At 39.1% G+C, this 17251-nt stretch overlaps 1 protein-coding gene across 4 annotated transcripts in view; it reads left to right on the top strand.

The window, feature by feature from the left end:
* Positions 1 to 17251, top strand: part of LOC134633630 (KAT8 regulatory NSL complex subunit 1-like) — a 41578-nt gene that overhangs the window by 16449 nt on the left and 7878 nt on the right. For all 4 annotated transcript variants that reach the window (XM_063482515.1, XM_063482516.1, XM_063482514.1 and 1 more), the window contains 4 exons: positions 11735 to 11876; positions 12102 to 12185; positions 13858 to 13967; positions 15899 to 16040. In XM_063482515.1, the coding sequence (XP_063338585.1) occupies positions 11735 to 11876; positions 12102 to 12185; positions 13858 to 13967; positions 15899 to 16040 (478 nt within the window). The remainder of the gene's footprint in view (positions 1 to 11734; positions 11877 to 12101; positions 12186 to 13857; positions 13968 to 15898; positions 16041 to 17251) is intronic.

The following is a 17251-nucleotide window of genomic DNA, read 5'->3' on the forward strand; positions in this document are numbered from 1 at the left end:
CAGTGATGGAGTACATGTTGCTCATATGATACTAATGCATCAGGACAGTTAAATGACTGTCTGCCCACCTTGCTTCTGCTTGTGAATCAGGGTAACTAGTTTGGCCGGGACCACAGCGTGCCCTTCATGCTTATGGCTCAGCATTACTCTGCAGTCTCAGCTGCTCAGCTACGTTGTCCCCATACTCATTCCTCCATGTCTGTGTATTTACGGATGTATGCGAGCCCCTGTGTACGTTCCTGTCCTGCTCTGACACATCTGGATGCGTTTAGCTCGAGCTGAGTTCCTGAACACGAACCCACAGTCGTTACATAACCCTCCTCTTTTATGTAATGACTTGCTGCTGCTGCTGCAGCTCTCTGGCTGAATTTTCCCTCTCTAGTTTCTCCTGCCCCACACCCTGCCTCGGCCTGCCTTGTTCAGTTTTCTTCCTATGAAAAGATGAGCCTGACCAGCTGCTAGCTCACCCCTGGCACATCAGTTATATCTGAAGAAAATAATGTCAATGTTAGGACAGTTTTCAGCTCTTTTTATTATTTAATGTGTTTGAAAACCCTTCGCTCAGGAGGACAAAGAACTAAAATGACAGCTGCTAACTTTGATTTCTCTGTTCTTGTTACATAGTATGAATGATGGCTTGCTGGTTGTGAAGCATAATTGAAAAAAGCTATCACATTTTAAAGTATCAATATAAGTATGGTAGGGAGTGGAAGTTATGGGAGTTTTAGTAGTGTAGTTTGGTTGGTTGGATACATTTTCCCTCATAGTTTGCATACTTACACAAATACTGCAAGTCTTAAAAATGCTAAGCGGTGAAAAATTGGATTTTATGATTAAAACAAAAATAATAATTCACCATCCCTTTAATGCCAAAGAGAGTTAAAAAGATTGAATAGCATTTAAAGAGCCTTAAATCTTTCCTGCTTTGAGCTGTAGGATGCCTGAACTGGTCTGTTCACAGTTAGATGATAGCTAACCTAAACTGCATTTGACACAGGGCTGGTACTGCAGCTTTTCTTTAACCACCTTGTATAGTCCTGCAGAGATGTTTTGGAGGGTCCAACCTAAATCTGAGCTTTTGAAGTACAAATCAGGCTTTGTACTGGCTTTCTTTGTAGTAGTTACCTGTCATGACAAAACTAAAAACCCCAGTCAGAGATGATGGGCATTGCGATGGTGGTTCGCAGCTTTCAGTGTTAACTTGGGGTTACTGCTTCAGGCTGTAAGTGCACGGTGTGTTTGATGTGTTGTTTCACTTCTGTTTCGCACAAAACAAATAATTTGACTTCCATCTACATCGGTTATTATCAGAGGAACGTGTGATAATGATCTAGAAAGGATATAAACAGAGAAATGTAACTGTGGAGTATTTCTGCAGGAAGGTATTTATTTTTGTGCTTTCACAAATTAAATATATATATATTTTTTTTTACCTCTCAGCGATGTAGTTTATTTGTAATTTGTACATTAGAGCTCTGAAACTTTAAACCTGTGTCATTTAAACAGTGTCTTTTTATTAAGAGTTTTTCTTTTATACATATAAACAAAAAGAGAAGAAAAGGATTACAGATTATCTGTACATTCGGGGTAATTAGCCTGTACACTTAAGGCTGTGAAATATAAAAGGAAAAAAAAGTTAAAGAAATATAAACATAAGTATAATATTTCCCCAAATAACATAATCCCTGCAAAATAATCCCATTCATTCCCACCCAGGTCACTACCCTAGACCTGTACACTGTATTTCCACACCTGACATGAGGGAGTTGCACATAAGTGAATGTACCTGAAAATCTGTGTCATTTAAATAGTTCCTGTGTTCAGGACTGACTCTGTCCCTTAGATCAAAGACAGATGTGGAAATCACTTACATTTGTGGATGGATCAAAGTGAAATGAATTTGACTGATTTAAACCTCTTGGTTTTAAATACTTATCAATTTTATAATCCCTGTTCTGTCAGCTACAGTTCCTGCAGTGTAAAACATACTTGGCAACAAATGAGGCCCAGCGTGAAAATATATTCATGCAAATTCTTGTGACAGTGCAACTCGTACTTGTACTACACAGCTTCCTTCTGCATTGCTAGTCGGGTTGCATATATAAAATGTATTTCTTCAGACACTAGAGCACACTCACGTTAAGAGTTTTTAGTGTTAAGCTCAGCCTTGCTCTACTTGAACATAGGTCACTAAAGTTAAAGTAATCTCACTTATCCAAAAGTCTGTGTATTTTCCTGTCATTTTAGACTTTGGAAGTAAGTGTTTTATTTTGCATAAATTAACCAGTGAATTCTATTTAAAGTTTAAAATAATCCTCTTAATTAAAAACAATTTTTTCTCTTTTTTAATTATAACAAATTCTGAAATTTCCAGTTATTAAGTACTTGTTTTTAATCAGTGGTGCCAAACAATTTAACTGCAGTGAAGTTAATAATTAGATTTTTAAAAATAAGGTTAGGTTAGGTTAGCGATTTCAGCGTTACTCCACCGGATTAGAAGTATATGGAAAGTTAAAAGTATTTGTACCTCTACATAGATTCTTTCACTCATAAAGAAGTTACTATTATTGTTTAGTTACAACAAAAATTACATGTGAAGTTTTTGTAACCTTTCAGCCTGATCTTTAGACTCAAGGAATGACAGAAATGTTTAAAATTGCACTTTCCTGTCATGCCTTCAGTTGCCTGGCACATTTTATTTTAATTTTTTTTAGGAAGTGAATTGAGGCAGATCTTTCAGTTGGTCTTATGGACCTGGTAAATGTTCTCCATAATGTACTTGTTTAATGATAGAGAAACATTTGCAGAGGTATTTTTTGGGGTTAAGGTTAAATAATAGTGATCCAAGTATAACAGCAGTACATTTAATGAATTTTCAGACTTTGCAAAGTCACCCACTGGGTCAGATTTGACACTCCTGAACTGGAAGAAGTCTTCCAGTTCAGCCCCAACTTGCCCACTCTCTTTATTGCCAGCCTGAGTAAAATATGAACATTCAGGTTAAATGACTGCTCTTTGGAGTTGTGGCACATCTGTTGAGTATCAAATGTGTGCATTTGCTGCAGACTGCTTGAGAGGAAGGTGGAGGTAAAAAGCGAGCCATCACTGCAAGTTGGAATGGGTGTGGGTTCACATTTTTAAACTGTCTCTCTCCTGGAAGATATTGATAGTGCTACATTTAGCTGTTCGCATGAAAGAGAGAGAAAAGTACAATGACCCAGCTCCTCTCTGACCTCCACACACAGCTTGCCAATCAGGCTGCGAGCCAGGAGCACATGTCAGATCATAAGTTTACGGAAAGTTACAGATTATGGGAGGCGCCCTGTCAAAGGTGTGTGTGACGCTGATGCTGTTAAATAATATGGCAATATGCAGTTTGGACCCGGATCATAAATATGGGTTAAGAGGAGGGAGAAAGTTAGATAAAACCTACACTTTTAAACTAGCACTCACTGTATTTGTGCATCAGTGCCACAGAAAGCAGCTGATCACAGGTGACGTGGGTGGACATGACTTTTATTTACGTGCACAATAGTTCTGTCTGTGCTTTGGCTGTGCAGTTAATCAAATTTTATATTAAACAAGATGATTAAGATAAAAGAATCTGCCTTTTTTCTTTACTAATAGTCCAAAATGACACTTAGCCAGGCTTGTGGCAGTTTTACCTCAGTTCATATTTCTTTATGTAATTCAATTATATTTAAAGTGCATGGAAATCCACTTAATTCTTCTAAGTTGAAGCTGCTGTTTTTCCTGCGTGTAATCATATTAATCTTGCTGTAATCACAAAGCCCTATTCTGTGTTAATGTCTGTCCTATACTAATTTTAAGCATTGTGTAAGAGTGATAAAGTGAAAAAACAAACCTAACAATGCGTACTACAGTTGTATTAACACTGTCGAGTTTCACTGATCCCCACAAAAAACAAATATACACACATTCATATTTTCTATTAACTTTTCAAAGAAGTAAATGTGTTTCTAGTTTTGAAACCTAATTGTGTTCCCTTCAGCGTGCTTCAGGTATCACTGCATCAGAAAGTGGGACGACTGCTGTCAGTTTTCAGCTTAGCATTTAAATCAACTAAATACAGACAGCTTTTATTTTTAAATGCTTGTGTAACTTTTAAAGCATAGTGGTGATAAAAGGAAGCATAAGAAAGGACAATTTTCATCGCCTTTTACATTTCTTGATCAGGCGCTTCTCGAAGTACAGCATGAATGACAGCAGCTTCATCTTCACTGCTTTTCTGTTTTCAACCTTTTTGAGGAAAAATGAGGCTATTTGGGATGAATCTTGTAAAACATTAGCTCTTAAAGCGTGTAAAAACAGCCCCTTTATTTCAGTACCCTCTCATACTGCTTTTAATTTGCTGTTATGCTTCACAGGTGAATTCATAGCTGTGGTTGGTGGAAACACATTTTTTCTGTCCTTTGTGGCACCTTTTTTTCCCCTGTGGGTTTAAAAAGAGAATTAATCAGTGAGCTTCATTTCTAAAAAATTGTCCAGCAGTCCAGTGTGATACAGTCGAGCCCCTCTCATACTGCAGACATGCCTGTATACACTGTAATCAACATGTGCTTTTAATGACGAAATGATAAACCAAAACATGGTGGCTCGGATTACATGTTATTAGAATTGCCAACTGTTACACAACCACATGCAGTTAATTCACCAAATTGTGTTTCTATTTGGAAAGGAAGTAAACGGTCTCTGTGGCGCTAGTGGGTCAGAAAGATGATTATAGTTGTTGAGGATGCACTCATATATATTTTTTAAACCTTTGGCTTCGGGTGTCTTCTATTCTAATCCACCACCAGCGTTTCTGTATTCCTCACTGTGGGGTTATGGCACAAGTAACGGGTCAGTAGTGAGAGCATGAGGATTTATTATTTTTTTTCCTTAGTCACAATTACAAAAACAATCAGATGAACTTTGATTACCACCTAACTGAATAAACTAACAAAGTTAATGTGTATTGAACTAAACCCACCACAGCCTGGTGGGGAGTTTCTTGAGAGGCAAAAGTAAAGGACAAAAACAGAACACGCTTTTATCCTGATAATCGTGTTTTAAATGATTATGAAATCAGATTAACTTCAGAGCTCTATTCTGAGGAGGACACTGGGAATCATTACTTATATGTAAGACAATATTGAGTTCAACTTAAAGATTGCTTTACTTACTCTGCACATAAAATGTAATTCCTTATATTGGCATATTATTGCAATAATAGCTTCCCAGCAATTGCTGCACCAAATCGTCTTTCTACCTCCTGCCTTGTGTACAAGCCTGAAAGTAAACAAGTGAGACGCAGACAAAAATGTCTCGCTCATAGTGTGAGATTTTCAGCAAAGAATTTGCTTCATTCTGCATCGCAAAAACCCTTCGCTGTTGTACAGGGAAAGCACTTCATGGCAGTATGTTGCATTAACTAGATTTCATCCATCAGTTGTACTCTTCCTCATCTGGTGGCTTTTGAGTGGTAGACTGTGTGATGCAGGACAAAAGTTTTATTCACGTTCGGTGAGAACACATCATTAGCTTCGGGTTACTTCATTTGTACGTCTGGGTAGATTTGGTCTGTAGCAGGTGAGTCATCTGTGTTCTCTCACACACACATAGCAGTTAAGCATAATGCAATATAGTCAAGAAATAAATTGGTGAATAAGTAATTTATACCACATCATGTATGATAAGCATTTTTTTTCCTCTCCCATTTGTTGGCATCCTCTATGCAACGCTTGTGCTAGCTGCTCTTACCTCATGGCGAGATAAAAGTGCATTGTGGAAAGGAATTAAACAGATTAGCCAATAGGTCAGTATGTTGAGTTCACCAATATCTGATCAGGATACTAACATCTGATTAAGATATCAGGTTGGTTCATCCTTACTAGCAGGTGAGAAATCCCTATGCACTGCTCATCGTTTTGTTACCAAACTACTGCACACCAAATCTGAATATCAGGTCTAGCCTTTTTGAGTAAAGATTGGACCATTGTCTGGTCCACATGTCGGGTTGTTGCACCCCTGATTAACATCCATAGGAAAACTGGTTGTTTTCACATGAGGCAGTGTGATGTGTCCAGCGGATGGGATATCAGGACCTGCTGGTTTTTGATGGAGAGAGCTTTACTGAGAGGCAGCGTTACTGAGCAATTATGGTGGTTTTTGAAGGGGTCACTATGTTATAGACAACATATGTGCTGCATCCAGAGAAGCACCACAATGGAGAATCTGCTGACAGCCAGAAAACGGCCGCCGAAGCGGCTGCTGCTGGCACTTTGTGTGTGTGTGTGGGAGTTGAGGGGGGAGGAAAATTTGTCCTGATTAGAGAAGAGGGGAGGAGCTCCTCGTTGGGAGAAAGAATGGGGTAGTAGTGGGTTCTTTCTAACTGACCCCTCCTCTTTCTCAACCTCCTCAGTCACCCTGGTGATTGAGGTCATTGGACTTGTAATGATCGCTCTGTTTGTGCTTTTGTAAACTGCAGCTGAAGCTCTTCCTGCATCTCTTCTGTTATCTGATTTTAGGTTGTTCTGCACTTTCAGAGTGGATTATTTTAACTTACCTGGCATATTGTCTGTCAGTCCTGATGAGGTGTCCTAAGGACTGAAGCTCCACTTCATTCCCGTTCAGCCTTTCCTTATCATGTCTGTGATGTTTTGCTTCTGCTTTTGAGGAGCTGATGTATCCTCACTCACCTTGGTGGTTTGGCTGTCTTTATGTGACTGCTGATCTTTTTATAATAACCATATTTAATGAACACATACCAAATTTTACTTTCATGCTATCAATATTTTCAAAGTTACAGACACTAGAAGTATAAAGGGTTGGATAAGTCACCCATCATCATCATCATCATCATCATTATTATTATTATTATTATTATTATTATTATTATATTTAACAGCGCTTGTGTGCCCTCTTGAATTCCTGAGTACAGAAAATATCTGGAGGAAATGTTATTTTATTAGGGCTGTTTAAAAACTTGTATGTGAAAGGCCTCTATTTTACATACATTTGGATACCAGGCTCATCTACTAGCTGTGATTTCCTCTGCTCAGAGCTTAAAAAACAAGATTTTGACTTCAGATTGTCACAGTTGGAGAATGTGTAAAATTTATTTGGTTGCAGTTTCTAACAGATTTTTATGTTATGTAATAGTTGCTGAACTTTCACGTGGCTCAGAAATACTGTAGGAAATGACATGACAAAGTTTGACACACCCCTCTTTACCTTAAGTGCATGTAACTTGATGCTTGTGCTAAGTAAAGCAAGACTGACAAATAGGGCTGCCACGATTAGTCGACTAGTCACGATTACGTCGACTATCAAAATCGTCGACGATAGGGCTGTTCGATATAACGATATATATCGGATGACGATATAAAAACGTCTATCGTTTCATTTTACGCTATCGTTTGTTTCGTGGTGTCGCAAAATAAACTGTTTACGGCAATATTTTTCATCATTTTGATGGTCACTGTAGTGGCTATATTAATTTCTTAAAGTTCTCTCTTTCTCTTATAATTAATATAACCACACTACAGACAGACAAGCACTTGTTTTTATGCGTTGTCGTTAGCAACAACGACGGTAAAACCACGGCGTGTCCGCTTGTTTATTTTTCCACATAAACCTTTCACAATAAAGCTCAAGATCCTGTTGAGACTTTTCAAAATAAACTGAATCACGTGAAAAATGCAGAGTATTTACGGATGAGAAGCAAAAAAGATCCGTCAGGTGCTAAAAAAATAAACCTTAGACTCAAACGTTAGAACAGGCTTTTCCCCGCAGCACGCTGTGTAATAAATACTCACAAAGAAAACAGCGGCCGTTAAAACTTATGTCTAAAAATGTATAGTTTCACACATCAGTTAAAACACTCGACTCCAGGTACATGACGCCCAGCTGGAAACACTTCACAGAAGTCGAGCTGCCCGAGGTTCACAGAATTTACAGAAAATGTTGCATTTTTGTGATTTATATCGTTATCGGACGATAGATGTCTTAATATCGGGATATGAGATTTTGGTCATATCGCACAGCCCTAGTCGACGACTGATTTAATAGCCGACGCGTCGTTTGAAGCTTTGTAAGATCACAAAAGACGCAGGAATAAGTAGTAGGATTTAAGAGTGTAATAACGGACTGAAACAGAAGATGGCAGCACTGCATGTACAAGGATGCCAGCTGCCGTTAAACCCCGAAGAAGAAGAAGTAGCTCTGTCCCAGAATTCATAGCGCAGCCCAGCTCAGTTTCCAACAATGGCGGCAGCTAGTTAGTTTTAATATTACTCTTATTATTCTTTCTGGGTTACAAAATAAACGTTTAACATATTTTCAGGCGAGAATGTAACTGTGTAAACCTCAAATATCTGCTCAGTTTATCAAGACACCACATATTTTCAAAAGCGCTCCGACGTTTTCGGAGACGTCTGTTAACCACTAGCTCGATAGCTAGGCGGGGGAAAGGCTCACTAGAGCCCGTGAGAACACCGGACTCCCGGCAAATGGTTTTCAAACCCACCGCCGTCTTTCGCTACTCAGGTTAAACATACATAAGTCACTTAGATAACTTAAAAATGTTATTGTTTGGCTTTTTTTTAGTATTTTATTTGTTCCTGAGTAAATCGGTTTGCCTGAGATTAAAGTTATAGTTTTTACACAGCTGAATAAATGTCAAGCAGACAACTGGTTATCAGAAGTGTGAGATGCTCGAGAATATACTCCGGTGTCCCGTTATATTTTAGATAGCAAGGAGTTTATTAAACTGCACCGAAACAATCTGCAGATTTCATTAAAATTTATTCTTTATTTTTAGTTAGCACATACTTTAAACACTTAAAGCTGTAAGCTAATGATAGTTATATAAGAGCAGATGCTGCTGGTGCAATAAGCTGTACGCTTTACGTCCAATGGATGCATGATCTGATTAGTCGACTAATCGCAAAAATAGTCGGTGACTAGTCGACTATCAAAATAATCGTTTGTGGCAGCCCTACTGACAAATTATTTTAATGATTATAAGAGGACCAATTGTACTTGCATGCAAGACTCTCTCTAGAATGTCAGTCAGTACCTTTACTGCAGTCAGACATCAAGTAGGCTGAATTTGGACCCTTTGGTGAGCTGGCTCTAGGTCCTGGGTCTCATGTTTGATACTTCTAATTCACACTGACTAAATGGAACTGATCTATTGGGTGTGTTTGGGTGCATTACAGCAGCGTGTGTGTGTGTGGAACGGCAACAGGAAGTAGTGCCAGCAGGAAACACTGCAGCTGTATTTGCAGCATTGTCGTAGTGAATGGGGACATAAGACTAGCAGATGTGTCAAGGAAGAAATCGGAATGTCTCTGATTGCACTGATCGGCTCTGAGGTGGACGTCATCCGCCAGAGGAGCTCTGTTTCCACTCAGCACCTCAGTAAGGCAGGATTCTTGGTTGGATTATTGGTTATTCCAGTGTCTGCACCCAGCCCCACCCCCCTCTCGCACCCTGTGCCCTGTAGATTTGCTTTTAAGGCCTGTCTGTTCCTCTCTAGACTGCCAGAGCGATCCTTCCCATCTCCCTTGTCTTTCTCTCCCATCTACCTCTGCCCTGGTGGAGGCTCTGGAAATTGAAAACAGGTTAGGGGTGTGTGGGGAAGAGAGGAAAAAGAGGGAGTGCAAGGTCTATCTTTGTCTGCTATCTGAGTCATTACTTTCATTGTTCATCCACAGCCTCTGCGGCCCTGTCTTTGGATGAAATGGCGCCCTCTGTGGTTGCTTCCGCACTGTGCAGGAGCAGACATTTTCCTCTCATGTCTGCCTTTGAAATGGCCATTCTGTGTGTCATACTGGTAAAATGGAGTACCCTGCTCTCAGCTGGCACTCGTTCCTTTCTCACAGAGCATACCCCTGCAGTGGAAACCCCCAGTTCTTTTTTTCTTTAATTTTTAATTTCTCCACATATTTATAATGCATGCCTAATCATGTTATTTTTTGACTCAAATGCTTTTCCAGGCTGCCTGCAGCTGCCACTGCTGGGAGCTCTGCTATAACGCTGATTCACTGACCTCTGCAGTCTGACAGCGGAAATGCTCCAAATAATCAATTTTAGTGTTTAATAATAGTTCAGTAAAACACTGGAAAGTACTTATATAAACTGGGAACAGACTAATAACTGTAGTTGAAGACCAGTTGCATAAATAAGTGGAGCTTCACTAAAGTCCACACTGGGTCCCAGCGAGATGAGGGCTGATGCCAACTGGTCGTTTTTTCTTATGAAGTTTCTGATTGAAATGACCTGGAGGTGTCTGTGTGGCAGACACAATAAAAGCTGTTTGAATTCCTTAAATGCTAAGGAAGGGTGCTTCAGTGCTTCCTTTATTACCTCCTTTAGTAGCAGAGTGTACACTGAAACATCCTTTATAAAAGAAAATAATACTGTCCCACAGTTTCAGTAAATTAGGTGTGTTTTCTTTTTCACACAATAGTCTGTTGATATATTTTGAGCCTTCATCAGCTGGCTGTGTTAAAACCTACATGTGACCTATGAACATCAAACTGCAATAATAAAACATGCTGCTTATCAAGTTGTTTCCTGGTGCGAGGTTGGGGGATTTTTACATGAGAAAGCTCAATAAATAAAGATTATGGGAGTTTGAAGTTCACCGCAATTCAGTTGAGTGGACAGGATGAGTAATTAATCTCAGTGAGATAAATATGTTGTTTCAGTTCATAGGCTGTTTATTCCTCTTTATTTAAAATTACAGCCTTAGAAATAAAGTTGTTTTTCATTGGTGTTTCTATTTAATTTGACCTTTGTGAAAAGAAATTAGTTTGTTTTTGTCCCCCACCCCAGTCCAACCTAAGGAAAATTGAACAAGATAAGACCATGAAAGCAACTCAATGGTTTCACAAGCCTGAATTAGACCTTGCAATCAAAGCACAATGATTAATCTTTAACTTTGATCTTGCACATATGTTTGTAAGGCTTAACAAGGTGTGTAGAAAGTTTCATTAAAAACAAAGTACTTAAAAAAAAAAAAAACACACAAAAAACTACTTGTACCCTTTGAAACCCCCCTCAGCTCCTCCGTACTTTGATTTGACTCTTTTCAGTGCATCAGCTTTGAGACTCTTCCTTGCTATTGGTTGTTCCTTATCTTTGTGCATATGCGTGAATTTAAACACCAAAATAACAGCACATTTAAGACACATGGCTAACACAGGCCTTTCTTTACTCGCAGTAAAGATGTAGTAGTAAATAAGAACTTTATTTATATGATAGAGTCCTAAAAGGGAGATGAAAAAATGGTGAGAGTTACAGCATCACATAAAAGGAAGCTTATAAGAACGTGGTTTTAGGTTTCACTGTTTTTTTGCCTGGCTCATCTCCTCAGACTGGTGGATCGAAATCCATCAGAGGTCCTGACGCCTCAGTTCAGATTGTCTGCCTGCAGCATAAACTTTCCTTTTTGTTGTATTCTGTATTAGCCCGTTGGCTTTTTTTACGTGTGCCTGTCTGTCTAGTTTAATGTGTCTGTGGAATTCAAACCATTGCTACAGCTGGTTTGGCTCAAATATTAAGAACCTAAAGTGATCTGCTGGCCAGATCAAAGTTAGTGAAGAGCAGATTTGATCTGGACACACGTGAAATAAATCACTATCACCCAGAGTATCTTCTGTTGATCATAACTTAAACACTCGTGTCATCTTTTTTTCTTTCTTTTTTTTCCCCCCCCCTGCAGATGGAAGCGAGCAGAGAGCCGCTACACCGTGGAGAGAGCTGCCATCATCAGCCACTGGAACTGGCTCCAGGCCCACATCTCGGACTTGGAGTACCGCATCCGGCAGCAGACGGACATTTACAGACAGATCCGCGCCAGCAAGGTCGGTCCTTCCATTTATTAGACATGTCTGTGCATTTTAGTTTTTTTCTCTGATGTGCAGAGAAATCCATTGTCTTCCATCAAGTGTCATAAAATCAGAAAAGAGTCCTTTTATGTGTATTTCCACTGACACTGTAGGATGAAGAAGCTCTGTGATACATTTTAACTTGTATTAATTTCTTTATCTTTGAATTGAAAGTATAACTCTCATCTCTCGATTTCTCAGGGCTCAGTAGAGCTGGGAGGTGTTTCGCCAAGTGGGGTGCTTGCAGGTGGGACAGAAGTAAAAGCAGAGCCTGTAAATACTCAGGTAAACAGATTTGTTTCTTTAAAAATTGTCTTTTTAATAGAACAGTAGCTGCTAGTGGCTTTAAAACCATTGTTTTTATTCTTTTTGTTGACCTTTTTATTGTTTTACATAATTTCTGTCACATGTATTGTTACATTTGTACATGGTCACATGAAATGGGACAAACATTTAAAATAATGAGGTCACTGTATGCACGAGTAATCCCTGCGAGTCAAAGTCTCATAAAGCTGTAAACAGTTCAAGACAGAGGTTGTCTTTAATCAACCCAGATAGATTAGACAGACTGTTATCAGTTAAAATGGCCATTTTTACTATTTTTATATTCTTTTGATTTAGAAAAACATTTTGCCTGCATTAAAATACAACCACTGACACTGTTTTCATAGCCCCCCTTTTCTTACTTAGCAAGGCTGATCCCATCATCTCAGGTACACCGCTCTGGCTGCAAGTTGCACAAGTTCCACCCACCTACTGTCCAAACCTTATTTTTGAGATGTGCAACCAGTCAGAATAAGTTGAAACTGTTTAAGACGGAGGATGAACCGAGATGAACTGAAAGCTTAACAAAGGGATTATTTTGAATGAAGATGAGTTTAAAGATTTATGTAAGAGGCGAGCCTCAGATCAGTTTTTTGTGAATACAAAGGGAAGAATACAAAAACAAAATTAGACAGCAGTAAGGCTACAAAATTTTCAGCTATAGTTTAATTAGCAGTTCTTCCAACAAATAGAAAGATTCTTATAAATAACCCCATTCATTCTTGGCAAGTTCAAGTGTATAATGTAAAGATAAATATTAATGAATGAATATTAGTTGTTGATCTTCGGATGCTGTGTTAGTGGGTAAATATAAGCAGCTCTGCTTTAGTCTATCCCTGAGAATGACTGAAATATTGAGCTTGTTTGTTTTCACACAGGTGGAAATGAAATGTTAAGTGTTCACAGGAAATTGTCTTGTTATCCGTTCCTCAGGTCTGACTGAATCAAAGCCGTTTAGAAAGGAAAAAAAGCTCCCTAACCCTCAGATCCAAATAATTTCTCTTGATGAGTCGGCCTGTCTGGGTGTTTAAATTGTTTGTCTGTTCAGCTGCAGCTGTGCAGCCTCCCATCGCAGCGGTGTACATTTGCTCTACTGCATGTTGAACCTCATTAAATTAAATGTTTTTCTGTCTTTAAAGTAATCCAATTTCATAGCAAAGCTGCTATATAAATGGCAGTTGTTTATAGTAGCATGTTTCATTATACTTGACATATTTAACAAAAGATAAAATAAAATAAAAAACTGTTTAAAATAAAAATATCCAAATGTTGCAAGGACGTAAAGTACAAATTAACACACGCTCAGCTATTGAGTTTAAATGATAGAGAAATGTGGAGCAGATGTTTGTGAAATGAGACAAGGTTGACTGGAATCATGAAACTGTTCACTTGTGTAAAAGCTTGTGGAAAAAGTGCTTCAGGTTTTTTATCTTGATGGTTTAAGCCTTGGGAGAGTGAAGGCCCTAGCCCAAATCTGGACTGAATAATTCAAGGCCACAGGACCAAGATGATTCAGTTTGTCTCTAATGCAGTTTCCTGAAATACCGCCGGCTGCCTGAGTGCTCAGCGTGGTCAGCCTGCCAGTTAACACGAGGTGTAGTCTAACTGGTTTTGGTCTTATCTGTCGATGCAGGACGCCGGTTCAGAACGGCTGGAGCACACGGGCACCGCCCATATCAGCAGCACAGAGCCGGGCCCTTGGAAAGGTCAAAACGGGCAGCCAGTCAACGGCGTCCTCAGCAGGTACAGCTGCTAATGATTACCTCATTTTGAGTTCTCGGAAAGGCTCGCTGCCTTTCCAGGAAACGCGAGAGGGGAGTCCTTCGTTTGGATTTGCAGTTACAGAGATGCTGATTTTAGCTGGAGCTGCAGTGATTAGTAGAAAAGTAATTAACCTTTTTCACAGCAGACATTTCAGCTGGAAAAACATCAATGTTAGCCATCTTTGCATAGTGGTGTTTTGCTGTGGTAATAAATGGACCCAACTTTAATATTTGTCTCATGTGCTTTTCACGCAATCACAATATGCACTATGGACAAAGCTCTGTCTGTGACTTTTTTTTTTGTAGTCTTAATACTGCATTTTTTAAAAACTGGCACGTCTTCTAAACATCAGCTTCCCTGAACTCATTTTTTCTTAGCAAATGTGAAAGTGTAGCTGGTAGATGCCACCTGATGAGACATGAAACAGTCGTTAACCTCCAGCTCAATAGTGCAAAGTTTGTTGAACTGCACCCGTGTTTGAATCAGGGGGTTTTATTTAGTTTATTTTTGCTTCTGTTGTGTTTAGTTTTCAGGATGACTTTGCCTGTTTCGGTTTTGTTTTGATTATTAGTTTCAGTTAATTTTTTCATTTCACGCAGTCAGTGGACACAGTCCTGTAGATATGTGTCAGTGAACTTCTGTACAAAACTCTACATAACATTTGTTTTTGTAAGTGTGCATAAGTTGTTTTCACCTGGTTTTGGTTTTAGTTTCATTTTAATTAACTGTAATGACCTCTGTGAGAATGAAGTGAGTAATAGTCGTGTGAACTCAGCCTCCTACACGCTGTGCTCAGGCAGCTTCCTCATTGCTGATGAATGTTTCTAAAGCAGGCCATCTCCTGTTGTTAGTGCCATATGAGAAAGAAGTCATTCCTTTTAAAATTAACCAAATAGGATGCCACCTGACAGAATCGGCTTTACTTTCAGTAATGACTTCAGTGGATTTTAATGAAGCAGTACAAAATTTTACCTTCATGCTGTGAATAATTTGCTAAATACAGGCCCTTTAAATGTAGATGGGTGAATCGGAGTTTCCTCTTTTTCAAGTAAAGGTTATATTTACAAGAAATTGTCAGCCCTGAAAATTACATTTAAGCTCTGTTAACACAAAAGGAATCTCCTCCTATCACATACTGACCTGTGAAAAGTGTATTTTGGATAAAGTTATCTGTAGCGAACGGTTGTTTATGTGCCTCTACATCATAGACATTAAAATTGGTGCAGTTTTGCTCCTGAACCTGTGGGTTAGAGTCATTTGGAGTGGGTGTAGAATTGATTTGCTCTGAAAATGCACCAAATTTCAACCCACTCATATGGTGCTACAACGGCATCCCAAGGTAAATTTTTATTGTGTAGGTTCATGCTAAGGTTTCTGAAGGGGCACCAGTTGACTTTAATTAACTATAATAAAAAGGTATCATAGGACAATGTATTGGATTGTGTGTCCAATGTTTGTGTGTGGAAACTGTTGAAGTTAAATCATGAAATATTCAGACTCTATAATACATTAGATTAGGAAAAAGTATTGTTCCAAACACGGGAAAGAGTGAAAATGTCCTCACAGATGGTTATTTGTCATGCTGTCAAATAGGGTCAGCTCACATGTCTTGTTATTATCTTGAAGCCTGAATCCAGAGTTTAGGATGCTTGATGTGCTCAGTGATTTCGATTTTTTTTTTTTTTTTTTTTTTTTTGTAAATATTTGCAGTTTTTTGTTTTGCAAAGTTTATAATACTTTGGGCACTGTATCATACAGACTGTACAGCTGCTAGTACAGTCTGTTATCTCTGAGGTGTAGCACATCTGGCAGCTGAAGTCACATTGATGAGTTTTAAGCTAATGAGATGCGCTCACAGCTACGAGCACGCCAGCTTTTAACAGGTGCTAAATTTTCTCTCTGTGTTGTAGGATGGCAGAGAGCACAGACGCCAAGCATCAGCAGCCGTCGGCCTACGACAGCACATGCGTGGCTGCACGTACGCGGCCGCTAATCAGCTGCCGGCGGCGGCGACTCATTCAGCCCAACACTGTGCCCAACCTTAACGGCAAGGTGAGCTTTCTGCTCTGTGTGATTATTCTTGGGTTTCACTTGAAAGAAGCTGCAAGGGCACGCGTGTATGAAGGAGTCTTTGTGGAAATGGTGCGAACATGCTGAATGTTCAGTTTCGCACATTTAAGAGCAGTGAAAGGGCTTTTTGTTAGACAGCATCTAGTGTTTTAGGCTTCACTCCTCGGCTGGTGCGTGACCTAATAACTGAGTAAATGAGAGATGGGGAAAGTAGGGCATCTTCATTCAGAGTCGAACAACAAAGGGTAGTAATGGCCCCATGTGACGACTCACAAGTTTTAGTTGGGGGGGGGGGGAATAGAAACGTTTCTCTGATTGTTTACACCCCTCCCCCCCTCTCTGGGAGACTGAGTGTGACTTTTAAGTCTCTAAATGTGTTGAGGCTTTTAAACTTAAAATACTACTACTACAATTATGCAGTCACATTTCTCCTGTTTATTTTTATAAACAATATTTTTAGAGGAAAAAAAACAGACTTTCAAAGAAACAACAAAAAGGTCCTTCAAATCAAAGCATGGCGAACCACATGATTCAGAAAGAGAAAAAATCCTATCACTTCAGCAGGACATAAGAAGCTTAATGCATGTTTTACATTAAACAACTATTCACATTATAAAATCCAAATCGTTCACAGCTGTCATTTTAAAATGCTGTGCCTCTAAAACAGCTTTTTTTTTAAACATGTTTTTATGATGTAGTGAAGAATAATCTTAATCATTTCATGATTAGTTTAAAGACTTTTAATGTTTACAGAGTGTCAGTATTTACAGTGTTGACCTGATTGGTTTATGTTCCCTCCTTATCGAAGCCCCAGGTCAATCACTTTGCGGACTCATCGTCTTCCACTGATTCAGGATAATTTGGTGATGATCTGTTCATCATGGAGCACATCACAAGGCAAAAGTGAAACTAAGTGGGTCAGAGACCACCTGATTTTACACCAGGAAACTCCCTAAATCATAGCATAGAAACTTGAGGCACTACCACAGCTTCTTTAAAGAGTGTGCCGAAAGAGATTTAAATGTACTATATTAGTGTATAATAATATGGTTGGTTTCAGTAGTGAGGAGGAAACACTGATTATTTGTGTGGGATGAAGTACAGCGAACTAAATCGGTGTCAGATACGTCCACGTGCGTTCATCTAACAAAATATAATCAAAATAGGAGCTGATATCTCAGATGAGATGGAGG

The sequence above is a fragment of the Pelmatolapia mariae genome, linkage group LG8 (genome assembly GCF_036321145.2).
Source record: "Pelmatolapia mariae isolate MD_Pm_ZW linkage group LG8, Pm_UMD_F_2, whole genome shotgun sequence".
NCBI lineage: Eukaryota > Metazoa > Chordata > Actinopteri > Cichliformes > Cichlidae > Pelmatolapia > Pelmatolapia mariae.